Source organism: Taudactylus pleione, unplaced genomic scaffold (assembly GCF_031769625.1).
Source record: "Taudactylus pleione unplaced genomic scaffold, aTauple2 ptg000021l, whole genome shotgun sequence".
In the NCBI taxonomy this organism is placed as follows: Eukaryota; Metazoa; Chordata; class Amphibia; order Anura; family Myobatrachidae; genus Taudactylus; species Taudactylus pleione.
In genome coordinates, this window is record NW_028284423.1 from 8,849,513 (window position 1) to 8,870,566 (window position 21,054).

Here is a 21,054-nt window from a genome sequence, read left to right on the forward strand (position 1 = left end):
TCCCAGAACAATCGACCATTGATGTTCGCTGATCCATGCTTTTGATACACAATCAGATTGGTGGCAACAGAACAGGAAAATGGACCATCAATTTATGGCCTGCATTAGCTACTAGATTTAATTAAAAAAAAAAAAAAAAAAAAGGTGGTTTTGCCTTTTTAAAAATGCCACTGAAATCACTGCAAAACTGGAAATGGCAGATATGCAAAAGTTTGCTAAACAAATTTTTTTTTTTTTTTTTAAATATTAAAAGACTCAAATTCTATTAAGGAATTGGAATTTTTACTTGTTTCTGGGGATGTTATATAGACCCTTTATGGAACGGAAAAGGTCTTCGGTTTAGTGACTCTTAAAACATAGTACAAAGCAAAAGCAGCTATTAGAAGGCCTGAAACCTCGAGGGAGAAGGGATCAGCGTCATGGCTGAGCAGTAGAATTCTGATTATTAAAGTATTAATACCTACAAATAAGGTAATCTAAAATGGATGTCACAGGCATCATGTTGTATTAGTAAATGTGTGGGGTTGTTCCCAGTCAGTGTGAAAGGAAAGTCACTTGTTTGGAAAGTAAACAGTAAAAACTTTAATGCATAAAAAGCAGTCCCCCATTCCTCCACCCTAATTACACCAACAAACCACCCAAAGTGGCCGGTACATGGCCAGGGAGCCCAGCAGAAATCATTAGCAGTGCTGTAGAAGCATGTATAGTGCAGCTGCTCTGGATTCCACCTCCTGGTCACTGAACTGAGAAGAGTTTTGTCTATGCCAAGCCACTGCGGAGATTAGAAAGAACATAACGTGGGTGGGCAAGAATCAACGTGTGCTAAATGCTCCAGATTCCTCCTTTTATACCTTCCCCACATCTAATTTTAGATGAGATCCACAAATTCACCGAACAGCTGATGTATAATTAGGTAATTATACACATGGGACAGTCAGGCTACTGCACACTAACAGTTGAGAGATTTGAAAGTAAAAAAACAAATGTTTGTCACTGCCCGGCCTGCATGCAACCAGAACAGGTGGGAGGTGATGCACATACAGCACAAATATGGAGCTTCAGGATGCACTACAATGACTTCCTAAAGGAACATATATAGCAAAAAAAAAAAAAAAAAACACGGCATTCTGCAGTAATTGGTCTCGATGCAATTCAACGTGAATTGAATAGCGCCGGGAAGGATCTCCCGGGAATATTCAAATCAGCGCACTGTTAAGAGCAACTAAGGATTTCTTATTGCACTCCTCCTGGGGTGCGAGAAGAAATCCACAAAGACTCCTGGCGCAATGCTATTTCCTGCCCTTTGCGCAGCGGAAACGGCATCGCGCTGGGCAGTTTAGTCAAAGACTGGCCGTTCTTGCAACTAAATCACCATGTTTAAGGCGCGAGAACGGGCACATTCCCGGCGCTATTCAATTCGTGTTCAATTGAATAGTGTCCATTATGTAGTGTTGTGTGGGCTGCACAGACATCTAATTTAGTGTTCCCGCTAGGCTGTCTTAGCAGGGCGCTGCACCCAGCCCTCCTTCTGAAGGGCAAAAAGCACCCTGCCCTCTCCGCCCCGCTAAGACAGCCTGCGGGTGCAGTCATCACCCGCGGGTTGCAGTGTCCCCCGGGCGGGTAAATGTGCAGTGACCCGGGCACCGCCGGTGAACAGACACTGGGCACATGCACCAGGCATCTATTCTACCTGTCAGCAGCGCTTGGGGGCTGCCCAGCATGTCCGTAAGTGTCAGGCACGGCCCCAAGAGTGACAAAAGGTAAAGGGACTTCCACTGGCAATGGTCACTAAGCCTAGGTCACATTATTACAGTTGTAGCTCACTGTATTGCATTGCATTGTACTGTAAGTCACTGATTTCTTGTTCACTTATTTATGTACTTTGTAAAGGTGCTGTGGAACACTTGTGGCACCATATAAAGAAAAATAAGAATTGCAGCAGCAGGTCTCGCCCAAATGCAACTTATGGTCTCGATTAAAGCCACTCAAAAAAAAAAAAAAAAAACCACACAAACCAATGTGGATGGATATTAAATCAGGGCTCGACAAATCCTATGGGCCAGGTTGCCATGGCTACCAGATTTTGCTGCCTGGCTACCCAATTTTGCAGTAAGGGAGGAAGCAGATCCTCATCAGCTCTGGCAGAGATTTGTGCCTATAGTATTGCGATGTTCATATCATGCACAGGAGTGCATGTGCTGAGTGTCGCCTACGGTGAGTGCTGTGTCTGTGCCGACGACTCCTCTCCATCCTGGCCTGCTCTGATCCCTGCTGTCTGTCCCAGTCTACGCTGATCCTCCTGTACGTCCCCGGCTGTCTACCGTCTCCCATCTCCGGCTGCATAGAGCTCTCAGATAGTATGCGTGGGCAGTGATTGCGGAGCGGCTTCAGAGGGATAGTGATGTGACCATGAGGGGAGGGTTCTGTTGTACTTTCTGGCACCATTGTTTTATGTGGTCCGTTATTACTGGACGATGGAGCAGGGGGGGGGCTATTTTGAAAAACATTGTAGGTAAATTACGAATTACACTGTAAAATCTCTTCATTTTGCACTGGATGGCCTGCCCAACACATAGAATACATACGAATTACCGGCGGACACAAGTCCGGCAGTTCAAGACCCGACAGCGGCGGGCCGACACGGCTGAAAATCCTGATCGCCCCCATGTAAGTATCAACTAACCTAACCCCCCCTAACCCTCCTTAGGGGTGCCTAACCCTAACCTTCCCCCTCAGTACCTAAACCTAACCCCCCCCCCTTCCATGCCGCCTAAACCCAAGTCCCGCGTGGGGGGGTGCCTAACCCTCCCCCTAGCCTAACCCTAGCCTCCCGGGGGGGGGGTTGCCTACCTTTAAACCCCGTCCCCGACCCCCCCCCCCCCCTCCGTCCCCCTCCCCGCGTGGCTGTCCACAGCGGCACTGGTCATCCCTTTGATCAGGATGCCGGCGCCGGTCTCCCGGCACCTGTAAAATGGCAGGCGTCTAGAATTAGACGCCTGTCATTTAACCCTTGCCGGGATAAAGCAGTCGGGAAGCCGGCTGTCGGGCTTACGTCCGCCGGCTTCCCGATTGTATAGCCAACACACACCTACTCTCCACAGAATACTTCTGTAAACTAGAAGCTCACCTGGATGCAAAGAGGTGAACGTGTCTACGAAGGTGCACTGTGCAATAGTGTACAGTTATACTTCAAGCACTTTCATTGATAAACACTTTGAACCAAATGCCTCAAATTATGAGTGAAAAATCTGTTGTCCCTGTTACTTCAATGATTTAGGGTTGCTGAATTCAAAAATGAAAGTAGTTTTTTCGAATTTAGGGGCATATGTTTCAAAGCTTGATGTGAGATATATATCACCAATCAGCTTCTAACTTACATTTTGCAGGCTGTGTTTAAGAAATGATAGTTTGGAGCTGATAGGTTGGTGATTTATATTTCACAATTTTATCTCACATCAAGCTTTGATACATATGCCCCTTACAGGGGTATTCAATATGGGAGCGATAACATAGTTTTTGCGTTAATATCGCACTTTTGACGTCATTATCGCAGGTTTGACTTTTACACCGTATTCAATTTCAAAGACTTATCGCAGTTTTGAAAAGTCTGATAAAAAACGGGGATAACTTTTCACCATTGAATAGGTGTCGAAAAAAAGTGCAGAATTGGGGTTTAGGGGTGCAGGCTTAAAAAAAATAGCCTGCACCCCTGGGAATGACATTTAAAAAAGAACTGTCAAAAAAAAAAAAAAAAAAAAAAAGGAAAAAAATTGTTTAACAATAGGGAAATAGGTTCAGGGCTATTCTGCAAGTATGCGGCAGATGTTTTCTAGAATAGAATTATAGCGGCAGGTGCACAAATGCAGAATTTTTTAAAACTTACTTTAGGGACATTAAAATATGCTAGTACCCATTTTCATGTACCCCAAGTTTGATGGGACCACTTAAAAAAAACGAAAAAAATAACCTAAGTGCTCTTCTGCATCACTTATTCAATGTCGGAAAAAAACACCTGCTGCGGCTATTTAAATCCCCGACTTTCAATTAAAGGCTAAAATGGGGGTACCCATAGTGTTCCCCCATGTTTTTACTACTTTAGGGGGGGGGGGTCTTACAATTTTTTTAAGGAAAAAATCGTAACTTTACGCAAGTCCAACTTCGGAGTTTCCAGTTTTCGTTAAATTTATATTGAATACGGGTATAAGTGGGAGTGCGCCCGATACTTTAACGCAGGTAAAAACTCCGATATGAAACGTTAACTTCGACAGTGAAGTTAACGTTTCATATTGAATACCCCTCTTAGTCTAATTCTTGAGATAATGAATACCAATTATAATACTGCATGCATAGGAGAATAATTCTGAACATTATAGAAGGTGAGACAGGCAAATATTTTAGAGGGTCAATCCAATTAGGTGAGTTTGCAAGTGAGTTTGTTTCATGAAACTTACTTTGCATGAATGCTCAATTCCAAGATATGGCCAATCCAATTAGAAATGCCAACTTGCGCTACTCGCGGGGAGGGTGTGCAAATTTTCTATAGCATGCGACTTGGAAGGGCATGAAAAAGGGAGGAAACTATCCAAAATAATTAAAAAAAAAAAACAGAATTTTAATAGCAGAATTATATAGAATGCAGTTAGCTATAAGGAAAAGTACTGGAGATTTTTTGAAAAAAAAAAAAAAAGTGTCTAACAGCTGACGTGCTTTAAAAAAAAAATAATAATAATGATAAAAAAGCAAACTTTTCGCTTAATCACGAACGAATGAAATGAAAAATGCTAAATAAAAATGTAGAAAAAAAAAAAAAAAGGTGATTGTGGTAATTTGAGCACACTTGAAATTTTTTTTTAAATATTTTAAAAAATACTGTAATTAAATTTAGGGTGCGTAAACTAACAAAAAAGTTGCTTTGGGGGCAATTTGAGGCCATTATTTTGTAACACCCAAAAATTGCATGGAAATATTGGGCCAATTAAGCTAACTGAAAACTTTTAAAGGCCTAATAGTCACTAGGGGGCTGTCTAAGGGAGATTTACCTTAAAATAAAGATTTTCCCTACCACCTAACACCATCAAGGATGCGTGCGCAAAAAATTCCGAGTTTGGAATTGGATTGCAACTACAGTTTGCAGTGCGAGTTTTCTGTGAAAACAGCTAGCACAAGCCAACTTGCACCTAATTGAATTGATCTCTAGGTGTTCGATCATTCTATAATATTTAGTGTTCACTCTAGCTCCGGTGGCAGGCAGGGCACCGGAGCTAGAGAGGACAACTTTGTGCGTGCGCCCGAAAAGGGGGCATGTCTATAGGACGCATCCCCGTTTTTGCCATACTTGGGGGCGTGCCGGCACTTACGGACACGCCGGGTAGCCCCCAAGCGCTGCAGACAAGGAGAATAGATGCCGGGCGTATGCGCCCGGCGTCTATTCTCCGGCGGTGACCGGGTCATCGCACATTTCTCCACCCGCGGGACACTGCGTCCCGCGGGTGAAGACGGCACCCGCAGGATGTGAGGGCAGGGCGCCGCGCTAAAACAGCCTAGCAGGAACGCTAATATTACCCCTCCGTATATAAGTGATTAGCAACCCAACCAGCAGTCAGTGGACTATTGTCTTTTTCCATGTTTCTTGTCCGTGTATCTCAAAAATTAGAGCCAATCTAGCAAAACTGATGTTATCAATTACGTGGCTCTTGAGAGTGATTTTTCTTACTACAAAGCTCAGAGCACCTAAAAAAAAAACCTGCTAGTTTGTCAGAGCAAAATGTGTACCATAAAAATAATATATATATATATATATATATATATATATATATATATATATATATATATATATTACACACACACACACACACACATATACATACACACACATATACATACCTAAAGGCCAGCAGCTATATGCAGGTCAAAGTGGGAATGAAATAGTTTTTTGGGCACCTTAACTTAAGACCCCCCATACATCAGAGATTGAAAAAGGGAAAGATTTTTATACACAATCAATCGATTGCAAACTGCACGATTGCTGCAATCTCTGATGTATGGGAGCCTTAATGCGAGCCCAAAGGAGCATTTCAATTATTGCTCCGTTTGGACACAAGAGACGCCAGAGCCGACATTCCTGCTGGCACACGCCTGTGGCTGCGGGCAAAAATTAGCGAAAAGTCGGTAGTTTGGGCGCCCTAACCAGGACTTTAGACAGGTTTAGTCTCTTTAAAAGGGCTAAACCTCGTATTTTTTTACACGAGACAAGAAAATTAATGGGTGACTAAGACAACTTTAGTTGTCTTTTCATGGGCACATTAATTATCTTCGTCCAAAAAAATAAAAATAAAATGATTCCCCCCCCCAAAGAATCTATAGGATTATGCATAGTGCAGAGGTTCCCAAACGTGATCCTCAAGGCTCCCCAACGGTTCAGGAGATATCCTTGGTTGAGCACAGATGGTTAAATCAAATTGTCAGGTTAATTGTGACTTAATTGTCTAATTAAGTCACCTGTGCTCAACCATGGATCTCTCTAAAGGCCCCCATACATCAGCAATTGATTGCGTATAAAAATCTCTTTCCCTTTTTCAATCGAGTGCAGATTGCAGAATTGCCACAATCGATTGTGTATAAAAATCTTTCCCTTTTTCAATCGATTGTGGCAATTCTGCAATCTGCACTCGATTGAAAAAGGGAAAGCTTTTTATACGCAATCAATTGCTGATGTATGAGGGCCTTAAGGGTGCATACACACCAGGACGATATCGGCACGATTAAGGTAATTGGAACGATGAATCGTGTAAATCGCATAGTGTGTACGCACAATTGCACGCTCCCGCTGGTCGTATGTGACGTCTTATGATTGTCTGTGCTACACAGACAATCATAAGATAACGCATACGATAAGGTGCCAATCGCACAGTGTGTACGGACAACCGGACGATCAGCCCACTGTACAGCGCATTCGATTTGACGATTCAACAAATCGTCAAATCTTATGCGAAATTGGACAGTGTGTACGCTCAATTTAGGAAGTTCTGCCTTCAAGGGAAATTGAATAGGAAATCGGAATGATTACAAATCGTTCAGGTGTGTACCCTGCCTAAAACCTGAACTGTTGGGGAGCCTTGAGGACCACATTTGAGAACCTCTGGCATAGTGCCATTTTTAAAGTTGATCTGTTAGAGCATTTTGTCTAGGCTTGACACTGGCTCTAGTGCAGTTTCTCAAACCCAGTCCTTATGGAACCCTAAAGCTGGGCATCCACTATATAATGTTCTGTCAGTTATCTGTCCAATCTGGCTGGTTGGAATGAAAACCTGGTGACGTATGGGAGCAAATGACAATCGTCCATTTGCTCACAAACACTGGAAAATAGCTAAAAATGGTTGTTCAGATAAATTGGTTAAAACACACAAATGTAACCAATTTGAAAAAAAAACTGTCCTTTTTTTCAGTGTTTAAAACCATATGATCGACTGTGATTTGCTCCCATACATTACCAAGTTTTCATTCCAAACAGCCAGATTGGACAGATATCTGACAGAAAATTGTATAGTGGATGCCCAGCTTAATAGTACAGGTTTTCCAGATCTAGCTGGAGCACAGGTGTATTAGTTGACTAACAATACATCTACAGGTGGTTCTCATTAATTCCTGATTATACCTTGAAAACATGCACCTGTTCGGGTTCTATAAGGACCCAATTTGAGAAACACTGCTCTATTGCAATCATAACGTAAAACATGTGTGGGACAGGGATTTAGTGGAATTGGTAACCATGAGCAAACCAATTGTAACTTGAAAGTAGAAAGTGAAACATTTAAAAGATAATAATTATGGAAAAGGGGAGACAGTTAGCAAAATATGCCACCCCTCATTGGTTTAAAAAATAAAAAATGATATGGCACATTTTATAAAAGCTAGTAACTATACACCTTATGGCTGTATGATTCTTGCAGCCACATAGTGGAGAGTACACCGTTGTAATCCCATACCCTTAACCTGGCCTCCACACATTTGTTCTAATGTAGACAGATTTTATTGTGTGTTAAGCTTCCTTGAAATGTTTATATTATGTCTAGTTGTGTAAATTGGAGAAAATCCCAGAACAACCAAATTGTGTCTTTGTTTCCAGGGATACTTTTGCCACACCTATAGATTGTGACATACATGCAAATATATTCCTCCTCGCCTACAGCACATTCTCCTCCAAAAAGGTTATAATAAAATAGACAGCTTTTAAAAGCATATATTCATTGCACGGTGTACCCACCAATTACTAACCAGAATGTTTTAGTGCAGTGTACTTTTTTATTCCAGTTTTCCCCCAAACACAATTTGATATGTGAAGGGAAAAAAAAGAAAAAAAAAAAAAAAAAAAAAAAAAAAAAAAACACAAAACCCACACTTCCCTGTATTGGTTATTAGCAAAAATAATTCCAGTAGTCCTAAATTCAAATGGTGACCCCACATAATTTACAGCCACCCAGGAAACAAATGAATGGAGAGGAGTTCTAAAGCTTTCAAAACTATCCTGCAAAACACTCGCCTCATTCTTTAGGTTTGTAAGCAGATTTGAGTACATTGTTTATCATCCCTACAGTAAAGGAGACCAAGAAAGCTGTATGACTAGGCAATCGCAAAGGGTTCCCATTGATGGAAAATCCAAGATATAGGTTTGTGACATTGCAACTGAAATAGCATCAATAACGAATGTAAAACGAAGTTCAAGAACTAAAAAGTTTACTGTATTCTTAGTGGTCAAAACAGTATTGTACACAGAAAATGATTTACTTATTCACAGACTGCTGCTAGGTAATAAAGTTCACACATGCAACACTGGCTAAACTATTACCTCTGATAACGATAATATTGTCCAGCCCAACCTACACACCTAGAATTTAGTTGAATTCCAGCCAAATCCACAAAGACCACAAAACAATCGTACAAAAAAAAAAAAGTCAATGTTTCACTAAAACTGTACTACTGGAAGTTGATTACACTGTAGTATAATAGTAATTTAATAAACCTAGACAGCCGAATGCATCATGTGAGACACGCTTGTGTTTAAATGCCTGGATGGTGAAGATCTGTGTATAATGGGCCCCATCCATCTGTGATGGATTGCCACAATCCCGCGATGCTGCACGACATCGCAGAAATCCAACATGTTGGATTTTCCTGATTTGACGATCGCGATCAAAAAAAAAAATCGCGATTGTCAAATCGGGGACATTTAACATGTAATAGTTCAGCGATCCTGCGACGGATAGCTGACCATCGATGGTGGCCGGCGCTTCCACCCAGCAGATCGGCATTTCCGATCAAGTCGCAGGATCGCGGAAATACCGGTCAGATGCATGGGCATCTTAAGAACCAGCCCATCTCTGAACTTCTTTCTGTAGGAGTGTTTTTAACTGGTGATCACCAGACAACTTCTACTTCTCTAAAGTGGCACATAGTTTCAAAGAGGGGATTCCCCTCTATCAAGCAAGGATGCTCCCTAAATGTGTAGGAGCCAAGAGGCATTTTTGCTACCTTGCTCCTACTAGTGTTTACGTAGTACAGTGTGATTGTTGTAAGATGATCACGTATGATGAAACAATAACTACAAAAAACAACCATAATTTAAAATAAGGGCCTCTCCTTTCAAATGAAGGCTTCCCAGGAGTTATTTGAAGTCAGAATGGGGGAGATATTCCCCCATCCATGGACTTAATGATTTCTGTAGTGCAGGATTTATACTCTTTGTTGATAAAAAAAAACAAAATAAAAAAAAACACACTTCTCAGGACCATATTAATTGATAAAGGGCATTCCCCTCCCATTTTCAAACAAGTGCTATACGGAGTCTGCAGGTGCCAGAATTAGGAAGATAAACATGCTATAAGTGCACTCCTCCCATTCCCTGCATTGCTTTTGTTGTGAGGGTGCAAGGCTCAATGTCGTCATGCAGCCCCAGAACATCTCCGGTATCAGAAATGGTGGCACGTTCAGGTAAGCTTTCCCTCCATTTAAACTTCTGCAGTGTTTAGGATAAGTGGGGCCTCCACTGAAGGGGGTTAAACACTTCTCTAAAGTCATCTCTCAATGTTCTTTCTATCCGTTATAATGCAGAACTTACCGGGTAACATGTTAAGATGAAATTCCATAACTGTGATGCCAGGCAGTATAGAACATATGCTCTAGCACTGGGGTCACTGCTAGAGATGGCATCTTGCTACACAGGAAACAGGTAATGACATCACTGTGGGCATCCACTTTTCCAAGGCTCTATATAATCGGATGCTCTCTAATTTCTGTATGGGGGAGAGTCACATGACCTAGCAATTAGCCACTACCTCTAAAGTGTTGTAAAGAGCCATCAGAAATTATTCTCAACTTCTACATCAATGGCAGGATGAGAAACCTTGCATTGCCATGAACAAATTAGATCTTCATAAACGCTAGGTTATAGCTTTTTCTGCTGCGGTCTTAGATATAGGGCATCTATTCACTCGCTAGTGACTGTTTCAGCGGGCCAAAAGGACAGGGCAAAATTCAGGCTTTCAAACCGGGCAGGGTGCAGCGCCCCGCTGAAAGTGCCTAGCGGGAACACTAGAGTATGTGGCTTACATTTTACAAAATTTGCGACTCTGCTAATTTTGTAATTTAGGATTTGCAGGGTAGTCATAACTTTTCCCAATCCTCACAACTATTGTTACAGTAGCAAAGAAAATTATTTAATGTAACCGAACAGTCTCCATACCCTCCTTTTTGGCTGCTGTTAAACTATGTAACCCTAATATATATACACCTCGATAGGCAAAACTTTGCCTAGCGTTCCCACTAGACTGGTTTAGCGGGGTGCTGCACCCTGCCCTCCTCCTGGAGGGTAAAGAGCGCCCTGCCCTCACCGCCCAGCTAAGACAGCCTGCAGGTGCAGTCTTCACCCGCAGCTCGCAGTGTCCCGCAGGTGGGCAAGTGTGTGGTGACCTGGTCACAGCCGGTGAATAGATGCTAGGCGCATGCGCCCGGCATCTACACTGTCAGCAGCGCTTGGGGCACCCCCCCCCCCCCAAGAGTGACAAAGGGGATGCGTCTTAGACACGCCCCCTTTTTGGTTGCCCTCTCTAACTCCGGCGCCTTGCCTGTCGCTGGAGCTAGAGTGAACACTATTTGGGGAATACTGAAACTGGGGTGATTTGGTTTCCTAAAAAAAGTTAGGAGTATACATCGATTCCTTTGATTCTGCTACAGAAATATATTTTGAGGATATTTAAATCCACTAATTAGTACCTTTATCGCACACTTGATATTGGGACCCACAACTCTATGTGGGTGGTATAGGTTTAGGTTATGAATTTTAGGCACCATATCTTTGTTTTGTTTCACATACTGTAGTGTTTCTTTGTATTTATCTATATCACTCACAGATTAGAAGCACCTGTTGCAGTGTAAGGCTGCCTTTATTGTGATAAGATTGTAATGACCTTTTTGCACTATTCTTTGTGCACTTATGTAGTGTTCACACTAGGCTGTTTTAGCAAGGCGCCTCAGCCAATTTTTAAAGTGCAAAATATGCCTTGCTAAAACAGCCTGGCCGCGACAGTTCTGCCACGCGCATGTGCACGGCATCTATTCACATTGAGAGCTTGGGGGAAGCCCACACCCCCATTAGCGACGCCGGTGGCTGGGCATGCCCCCAATATGGAAATATGGACATCGGCGAGGCCTCACCCCCTTAACTGGCCTGCTGCGCTACCTTTCCACACGTGCTACTGCCCCCGCACACGTGCGCCCTACCCGCCCCATATCCTGGCAGGAACATTACTTTTGCGAGATGCTGATTGTGTTTTGATATGTGCATGTAGATCATTATTCCTTTTCCATCTCAATAAAGTTACATTGTTTGGGGGAAAAAAAATGGCCACATAATCCTGCATTTTGAATTTTGCTAATGTCAGGTTGTGATCAGCAGGGGGGCCTCCATAAGGGCAGGGTGAGTCGCCCCACTGAAACAGCCTAAAACACACAGAGATAGATAGATATACATCTCTATCTATATATCTCTTATGAGTAGTAAAGGTTCACACAGGAAAGAAAAACAAAACAGAAAAAAAAAAAAAAAGTTATAAAAACTACAGGAGATGTGTAAAGGGGAGAAAAAAAAAATATAAATAAAATAAATGAAATTGCATTTTTATAAAATTACTGCATTATATTATGCAGCTTTCAGATAAAGATATTTTGATTTACAAATACTTACATAGCAGCCAATAGCAAACATATAGACTAGCAATGCAGAAAATGCACACCAGGTTAAAAAAAAAAAAAAAAAAAAAAGCAAAACAAAAAAAAAACCCTACTACGTTAGCATGTTTTGTGAAACATAGCAACTATTTACAGGCAAAACACAAAACTGCAGTTTCAGATTTGAAATACCCATTTATCAAACCATATATGCATGAACATTAAGGTCCAGGAGGGGATATGAAGTCTCAGACTGCAATACGGACACATTATAGCAGGTTCTGTTCTGCTTGCTTTAGTCTATACACCCTTTATGTACAGGGAAATCCACCTCATCCAGTAAGCAAGTTCTCCAGGATCAATCTTCATAATGTGCGAATAAAAAAAAAAAAATAAAATAAAAAAACCCAGCAAATAATGAAGAGGCCTCTGCGCAGCTGGGAGGATGCACAGTTGGAAAACTCATATCATGGTCAAGAGACAAAGAAGCAGGAAGGAAGGGCAGGGAAGTAGGTTTAACACCAAAAGGAATATAACATGCTGGAAAAAGAGCATGTTAAAAAGTGGTCTCTGCCTTATATTAGTTTACATGTGCACAGGATTTAGGTTTATTCACAAAGAAAATGAGGTTGGAAATAACCAGTTGAGTTTGTCTTTTTAAAATAGAAATATCCAAATCAGCTCCAGGGTAAAAAGTAATTATATTAAAAGGCAGCTGGTAATAGCGCACAAATAATTACTCTTTTCAAGTATTGTGCTTACTAAAAGACAAAAAACAAACAAACAAAAAAAAACACAAAACTGTAGTTCCACAGCTTCAACACCACACAGGTGACTGGTTATGATAACTGCTCTTATTACATGACTACTTTGACATTAACCACTAGATACACCACCCTCTGAGGATACATTTAAAAATAAAATCAATGGGGGCGATTCAATTAAACGCAAGGTGAATAGTGCCAGAAAGTTGGTCCCAGAGCTATTCAATTCACCTTGCTGTTTAGTCAGACTATTGCAACGCAAGTCTGAGAATTTCAGTTCTCGCGACTTAACCTTGGTGTTTAGTCGCGAAGATCAGCATTCTCCGACTCAAGTGCCTGCTGTGAGGCTGTTAGCGCCACGCTAAACCAGCAAACAGCCTTGCAGCAGGCACTTCATGAATTTATGCACATCCTCAGGAGGGTACAAGAAGAAATCCTTTAGTCAGCCTAACAGCGTGGTGAATTAAATAGCTCCGGGAACACCTTCACGGCACTAACAGCTCGCTTAATTGAATCGCCCCCAATAATTCTACAGTAAGCAGACAGATTAATTCGCAATATAGCCAATATAAGCTAAAATACCACTGACACCATTACCGCTTTTACACCAAAGTCCCTGTCTGACCCAGGATCTGGAACACATTTCCAACCAGGATCAGACCCCCTTTTACACCGCAGCACCGACCCAGGCACAACGGAGCCAGGTCACTGACCCAGCTCTCCAGCACAGGTGAGCAGCGCTTCTTCCCCTCCCTTCTACCCTCTTACCTCCGCAGAGGTCCGGAGTGCGCTGCTCCATTCGGCCCTAAGCTTGAAGATTATGACATCTCCAAGTGTCACTGAAGCCAGCCAATTGGGTGACATGCGGTGCGACCTTTACACTGCAAGGTGATACATGAACGATCTGTGCTCAACCCTGCAAGCTAGCCGGGTCAGATCCCCATGTCATGAACAGTCAAAAATCCCAGGTTGATGCGTGTTCACGTACATCAACCCAGGATCTTTAAGCCAGTGTAAAGTATAATTCTAACAAGTCTTTACGGCAGGAGAGCACGTTAATAGTCCCTCTAGCTTGTATTAGCTGGGCGCCACGGTCCCCCACAGATTTTAAAAGGGCAAAAGCCTTGCCCTTTTAGCGGTGCCACACTAAAACAGTATGTCCCGAGCCTTTCCCACCCACTGACCGCGGTGTTCCACAGGCGGGTAAAGTTGCAGTGACAGATCACCGCCGGGAGAATAGACAGCATCTATTCACGGTGAGGGGAGAGCTTGGGGGAAGCCAAACACCTCCGTAAGTGCTGGGCATGCCCCCAAGTGTGACAAATTGAAGGCATGTCCCAAGACCCTGCCTGCACTCTAGCAGGAACACCAATACTGGATTCATAAATCACATACACAACACCAAATAACCCTTAAAGGATACAAGTAGATAGGTAAAAAGGGTCACAAAAGGTTTAACCAAGAACAGCTGACATCCTAGGGGGTCTTGAACCTTTTATTCATACAGTTGAACAGAAACCTAACCTTCCATAGGATAAAGCATTACAGAAGGAACCTTCCAAACTTAGGGCCGGATTCAGCTTTGGGAATAGAGTAAGATATAGCAAGTAACACTGCATCTTGGTAAACCCATGCTGTACTGCAGGTGGGGCAGATGTAACATGTGCAGAGATTTAGATTTGGGAATAGTGTGTCCAAATTGAAATCTAAATTGCTGTGTAAAAATAAAGCTGTCCAGCATTTGTGGGCTACATGCAAAAAAAAAAATATATATATTTTTTAATGTATTGGTACCCCTAGCATTGCAACATGGTTTGTCCAGGTTCAGTTACTTGCTTTATCTTAATCTGTTCCTAAAGCTTAGCCCTTAGTTGGGACCAAAGCTAGTAACATGACTGAAGGCCCCCATACATCAGAGATTGATTGTGTATAAAAAGCTTTTCCTTTTTCAATTGCAGAATTGCCACAATCGATTGCACGATTGCTGCAATCAACTCTCTGATGTATGGGGGCCTTGAGACCATGGGATGTGTATCCTCAGTATGGCTGACATATAGGAAATGAACTTACTCTTTCCAAAATACATCATTTTTGAAACATGTACCTTATGGCAAAACTGACAGTTTGGACCTGGCCAGGGGTTATCTAGTGAGGACAGACTGAAGCAAAATATCCAACAATTGTACCAGTCTATCAATATGAAAACAATAACAGACCAAAGCCATTGTGAACAGTCAGTACAGATCACTACTTTAGAGTATACCCACTAAACATTTTTTTACAACATTTTTAGGGGTTGAAATGAGATTTAAACGAGGAGCTTGTATAGAACAGACATGAGATTATACTATTTCAGTAGCCCTTCTCAATCTAAAAAAGGATGGTGTCAGTTTAAATTGGAAAAAGGCAACAAGATGCAATGAAATATGGCTAATAATCATTCTTTAAACTGTGAGAAGTGTTTCAAACACTCCTCACAAAAGGGCCCATTCCACTCAAGATGGAGGGTTACTAGGGTGTCACTATGACAAAGTTAAACATTCTACGCTGTAGGCACACAAGCCACAATAGGGAAGGACAACAACATTTCCTCCAAAAACAGTGTCAAAATCATTGCTGTGTAACAGACATCAGGTATGAGCATATGAAGAGCTCCATTACACAAAATTATTGGTGCAAGGAAATATGTAACTAGAAGCTTGGATGTCTGGCAACAGTTTATTCGATCCTGGTGTATTGAATCTAGCCATAGCCAGGAAATAGAAGAAAAAAAAAAAAAGCAAACTGTGTAGAACAGCATGGGTTAAGAAGGCTTGCCCAAAAAGGATAGAACCTAGCTCTATCTGGAAATATATGGTGGTCTGGAAGAGGTTTCTGAGCATGCCTCCTTTAGAACTTAAAGGCAAACTAAGCTGTCCTTTGCCAATGTTGACATAATGCGGGTGGCAAGGGGAAGCTGCCAACATTACAAATGCGACATATTATTGCTTCTTGGCTAGCCAACTACTTGCTGTCAATTTTTTAAATGGCTTGAATGAAGCCAGACCCATCATTGTATGATTCTCAACTGGGTGGTCTATCAGAAATATTTGTGTGTGCTTATAAAGTTACAGAAGGGGTGCTGCACTTTCAAAGTGGGTACTACACAAAAACATTTTGCCAGCTAAGAAACAAAAAGGTTTCAAATTAGGAGTATGACCAGCATGCTAACCAGCTCCATTATAGGAAATCCCCCATCACACTGGATCAGTGTATAACCAGAGCCAGACAGGAAGGATTATACAGCACCACCACTAACCAGGCCTGGTGAGGTCAAGGGAAGCAGAACTAAATCTAGGGTAAAATTGTCAGAGTTCTTTGTTATAAGATCACAGGAACTTTAAATATTAAGCCAAAAATTGTAATTTAGATCATTTCAAATTCATATCCATAGTTGCAAAAGATTAGGTACACATCTAAATGTAACTTCATAAATCCAGATATTTATAAAACTGCACTATTAGGGGGAAAAAAAAAAAAAAAAGGGACTTAAAAAGCCTATACAACCAGCCACAACAGATAAGGGCAAACCTGTGTTTATTTATGCCAGGAGAGAGGAAAAAAAAAAAAGTATTACCTATACACAAAACTGTATAACGGATATCCACATGCCTAAACTCTGTCTGCATGAAGTTAGCCATCTTCTGGGCAGATACAAACATAACCCATGTATTTAGTAGGAGTGAGCCAAGTGCACCCCTAAGAAACATCCCTCCCACTACATGAAAGTGTCAGCTTTCAGGACTTGGCTTAGAATGATCACATGAGCTCTGTGTCACAGAAACTTCCTGCAACAGCAGGGTGCATGGATAGCAGTCACTGGTGGCCATTGCAAATTCCTTTACCAACACACACAGTTTGCATTCTAAAAGGTTATAGATTAGTGCAGTGGTTCCCAAACTGTGCGAGGTGGCACCCTGGGGTGCCTCGGGACACTTGCAGGGGTGCCTCAGGTTGGTGGGCCAGCACAAAATCAAATTATTTCTTGTCAATGTAATGTAAGTATGCGGACAAACAGAAACTTAAACCTCTCCAGAACCACATTACTGAACCCAAGGATGACAGGCAAGAACAATTTACGTCACTTTACTACATTTTTTTCTGAATTTCTCAATAACAAACGTTTGACTTAGAGGTGCCGTGAAAACAATGCCGATACTCTAGGGCACCATGGTTCAAAAAAGTTTGGAAACCTCTGGATTAGTGTATTTAAGAATACAGTAAAGAAAGTTTTGTTACCTGCAACCATTATGGCAGAGCTCAGAGGATTGAGATTTAAGAGTTACACCACAACCATTGTTTAACAAAGATGAGTGGTAACACATTACAGTCCTTCCCGCCTCCTCCGATATAGTTTAAACATGCCCTTGTCTCCTCCATTCTAAAAAACAAAACAAAACCCTACCCTTGATCCTAACACTCTCCAACTACCGACCCATCTCTCTCCTCCATTTTGCTTCCAAGCTCCTTGAGCTTATGGTTTACAACCGCCTTACCACCTCTTTCCTCCTACTCCCTCAACTCATTTGAATCTGGCTTCCGTTCATGCCACTAAAACTTCCCTCACGAAAGTCAGCAATGACCTACTTTCACTCCCTTGGTCTACGTGAAACTGACCTCTCCTGGTTGTCCTACTGACCGTACAGTCTCCTCTTCCACCCTAACTTCCAGTAATAGCAGGCATTCCCCAAGGTTGTTCTTGGACCTTGCCTATTCTCCCTATATATGTCCTCCTTAGGTAAACTCAACTCTTTTGACCGCCAAGATTATCTCTATGCTGAGGACACCCAGATTTACCTTTCTTCCCCAGACCGCTCTCCTCACCTGCATCTCCAGCTGTATCTCCCATTTCCTCCTGGATGTCCAAGCGCTCTTAAAATTTAACATCTCTAAAACGGAGCTGATCATCTTCCCACTCTATTGCATAACCTCACTCCCACAATTTCATCAATTGATGGCACACCCATCTCCTCTAGCCCCAAAGTGCGCTGTCTTGGAGTTATCCTCAACTCCTCTCTCTCCTTCAAAGCACACATCCAGCACCTATCGCAGTCCTGCCATTTCCATCTCGAAAATATTTCCAGGATTAGACACTCTCACCTTGGATGCTACCAAAACACTCATTCACTCGCTGGTCATCTCCAGATTGGACTACTGTAACCTCCTCCTAACTGGCCTCCCAGACTCCCTCTTCTCTCCACTCCAATCTGTCCTCAAGGCTGCTGCTCGGCTCATCTTAGTCTCCAAACGTTCAACATCTGCCACCCCTCTCCTTCAAGTCCTACACAGGCTTCCCTTCCCCCTTCAGAACCCAATACAAGGTTCTTACACTCACCTACAAAGCCCTCATCCTATCCTCTCCCATCTCTGACCTAATCTCCCTTCACACTCCTGCCCGGGTACTTTCCTCAACAAATGAATGCCATCTCTCCTGCCAACTGATTACTTCCTCCCACCTCCAAGATTTTGCTTATGCTGCTCCCTACCTTTGGAACACTCTCCCTATCAGACTCCCCACAAATCTTCAAACGGTCTCTCATCTGTGTCACGCCTATTTGTCTGCCCCTCCCCTTTAGAATGTAAGCTCTCACGAGCAGGGCCCTCTTCCCTCATGTGCTTCTACTTACATATACTTTCTTCTATTCCTTCCTTCCCACAAGGGTACCCAACACTTGATTGCCGACTCCCTTATGTTCATTTTGAGCGTATTAATCGCTAATACAACCATGTGTAAAAACCACGTCTTTGTACTGTACATAACCAATTTCTTGTTCATTTCTGGCGCTGCGGAACACTTGTGGTGCCATATAAAGGATAATTACTTCTAAAATCAGGCTCCTGGTACAGTAGAAACAGGAACAATTTTCCCCATAGGATTCAGATCAGTTAAAGATTTTCAGTTGAATATTTTATATATTACATCCACAATATGGATATTCCATCTAGGTCAGCAACTTTCTACCATGTATGGGGTGCTTGCTCCAGGCAAGATGGCTAAATGTGCACAGTGACTTACCAGGACTCTCCACTCTCTTGTAGTGGTAAGGGTTAATGCAGACCTCTTTCTGTTTGGAGCCAAATGGATACTCGCAGCACTCCAAGGGTTTCAGTTCATGGTGGCTCTGCAAATCTGGCCAGCGCCACACTCGACAGTAAATAACATGTGGGAGGCCCTTTCGGTGAGAGACTTGTAACCTGCCATCCAGGGAGCGGGGAATAGTGACACAGTTACTTGGTTGCCCAGGACAGCTGAGAGCTTTCTCTAACTCCTCCATGGCACCCTTCTTCTTCTTAAGCTTTTTCACCAATGCATCAACTGCCTTTTCAGCCCATTTTTCCTCCTCATCTCCCTGTTTCCAGCCAAGCAGCCTCTTCACTGCAGGGCTGGTGAAGGAGAATAAGCTGGTCACATTCATTGTGACTAGCACACAATAGGTCACAGATGTGCAGCAGAAAACAGTCTGTTCCAAAGTTGTGAATATAAAAAGGTTTTTATTTAGCTTGCTTCTCAACTAAAATATTTTCCAGCTCAGGAGTCACAGCCTGTAGTTCCCAGCAGACCAGCAGCATCTAAAGGGGGAACAAAATATATATTGGTTAGGGAGGGGTTGAAGTCCAGATGTGAGGTTTCATCATCTGGCAGCATCCAAGAGCACTGAACATATTGGCTGCTGCACAACATACATCCACAGTGAACACCACCCCCTTGAGAATGTGGTGACCTGTACTCAGAGGTCAGCTTATTCCCCTCTATCTGTGCTATTCTTAGTTTTGCTTGCTTCATCATATCAATATGAGACATACAACATCAGATGCACAATGGCATTACATGAAACACAAATGGATCTGCATATGCAGCTTGACTTTCAAGTGTTCAATTTAGTAAGTGCAGGTTTTAGATAAAGTAGGATAAACTGCACACACACAATAAGTAAATGTAGATATATCAAACCCTCATTTGTCAAACCTTAAACCGGTTTTGGGAGGCCTTGTAATAGGTCGTTATGTTAAGGTCTATTCAATGACAGATTTAAAAACTATTCAAAACCACCCAATCCTCCTCTTCCCCTTGTTCCCCAGTTTACTCAGGAAGTGTGCAGCCTATGCTCATTCTGTTAGTGCAAAATACAGAAAAGATGCAATTTTGGGAGGACAGCAGAAGGCAGGCATTTCCTAGACCAGCGTTTTTCAGCCACTGTGCTGTGACTTGTACTGCTGGCCCGGGCAGTGCTGGGCTCTTCAGGAAGGCTCAGGCGCAGCTGGGCCATAACCTATAGAGACACGGTGGCATGACATAGGTCAGGCACGTTGCGTTGCACAGCCGCCTGCATGCTGCTCCCAGCTCTGCAGTGTGTGCTCAGTCACTGAGTGTGAGTGAGCAACCCCAGCCGATGAGGGACAGGACAGGCAGTGAGACTTCTCAGCTGGTTAGTTTATTTTTTTCTGTGGAGGCCAATGTCTGTTCTTTCTCCTGTGGGGAGGGGGTTTATTTGTGAGTGCTATTTCCCGTAGGAGCCAATGTGTGTATTTTTTTTCCGGTGAGGTACTGCTAATTGCTAAGGCACACCATCCGTGAGGGACTGATTGTGTGCCTTAGCAATTTTAAAATCTTGGTCGGTGTGCTGCAATTTGAAAATCACTGTCCTTGCCTGACCGTTTAGCATGCATAATCACAGGGAATACATGGGGGGGGGGCGGGGGCGGTTGGCAATTCAATTGTTTTTAGTTCCATGATTATTAAGGGGCGCACGTCAATTCAATTGTTATGGGTGTCCATTAATTGTCACAGCCAATTAGAACGGGTTTAGCTGCGTAAAAAGGTCTAGCCCCAACTAAAGTCCCTGCCTTGATGCAGTTTAAATTCTAAAGGAGGCGGTTCAATTCAGCTGGAAAAAAAATGTATTGTGGCAGACAAGTCGTATTTCTGCTCGCACCTCGGAGGGTGAGAGAAGAAATCCTGTAGTCGGACTTAACAGTGTGGTCAGTTGAACAGCTCTGGGGCTGCTATTCAACATCACGCTGAATTAAA

General features: G+C 42.6%; 1 protein-coding gene across 1 annotated transcript in view; it reads right to left on the bottom strand.

The window, feature by feature from the left end:
- SMAD1 (SMAD family member 1) overlaps positions 1-21,054 on the bottom strand; it is a 53,570-nt gene that overhangs the window by 15,237 nt on the left and 17,279 nt on the right. The window contains exon 2 of the mRNA XM_088448433.1: positions 19,042-19,595. Within this exon, the coding sequence (XP_088304559.1) occupies positions 19,042-19,441 (400 nt within the window). The 5' untranslated portion in view covers positions 19,442-19,595. The remainder of the gene's footprint in view (positions 1-19,041; positions 19,596-21,054) is intronic.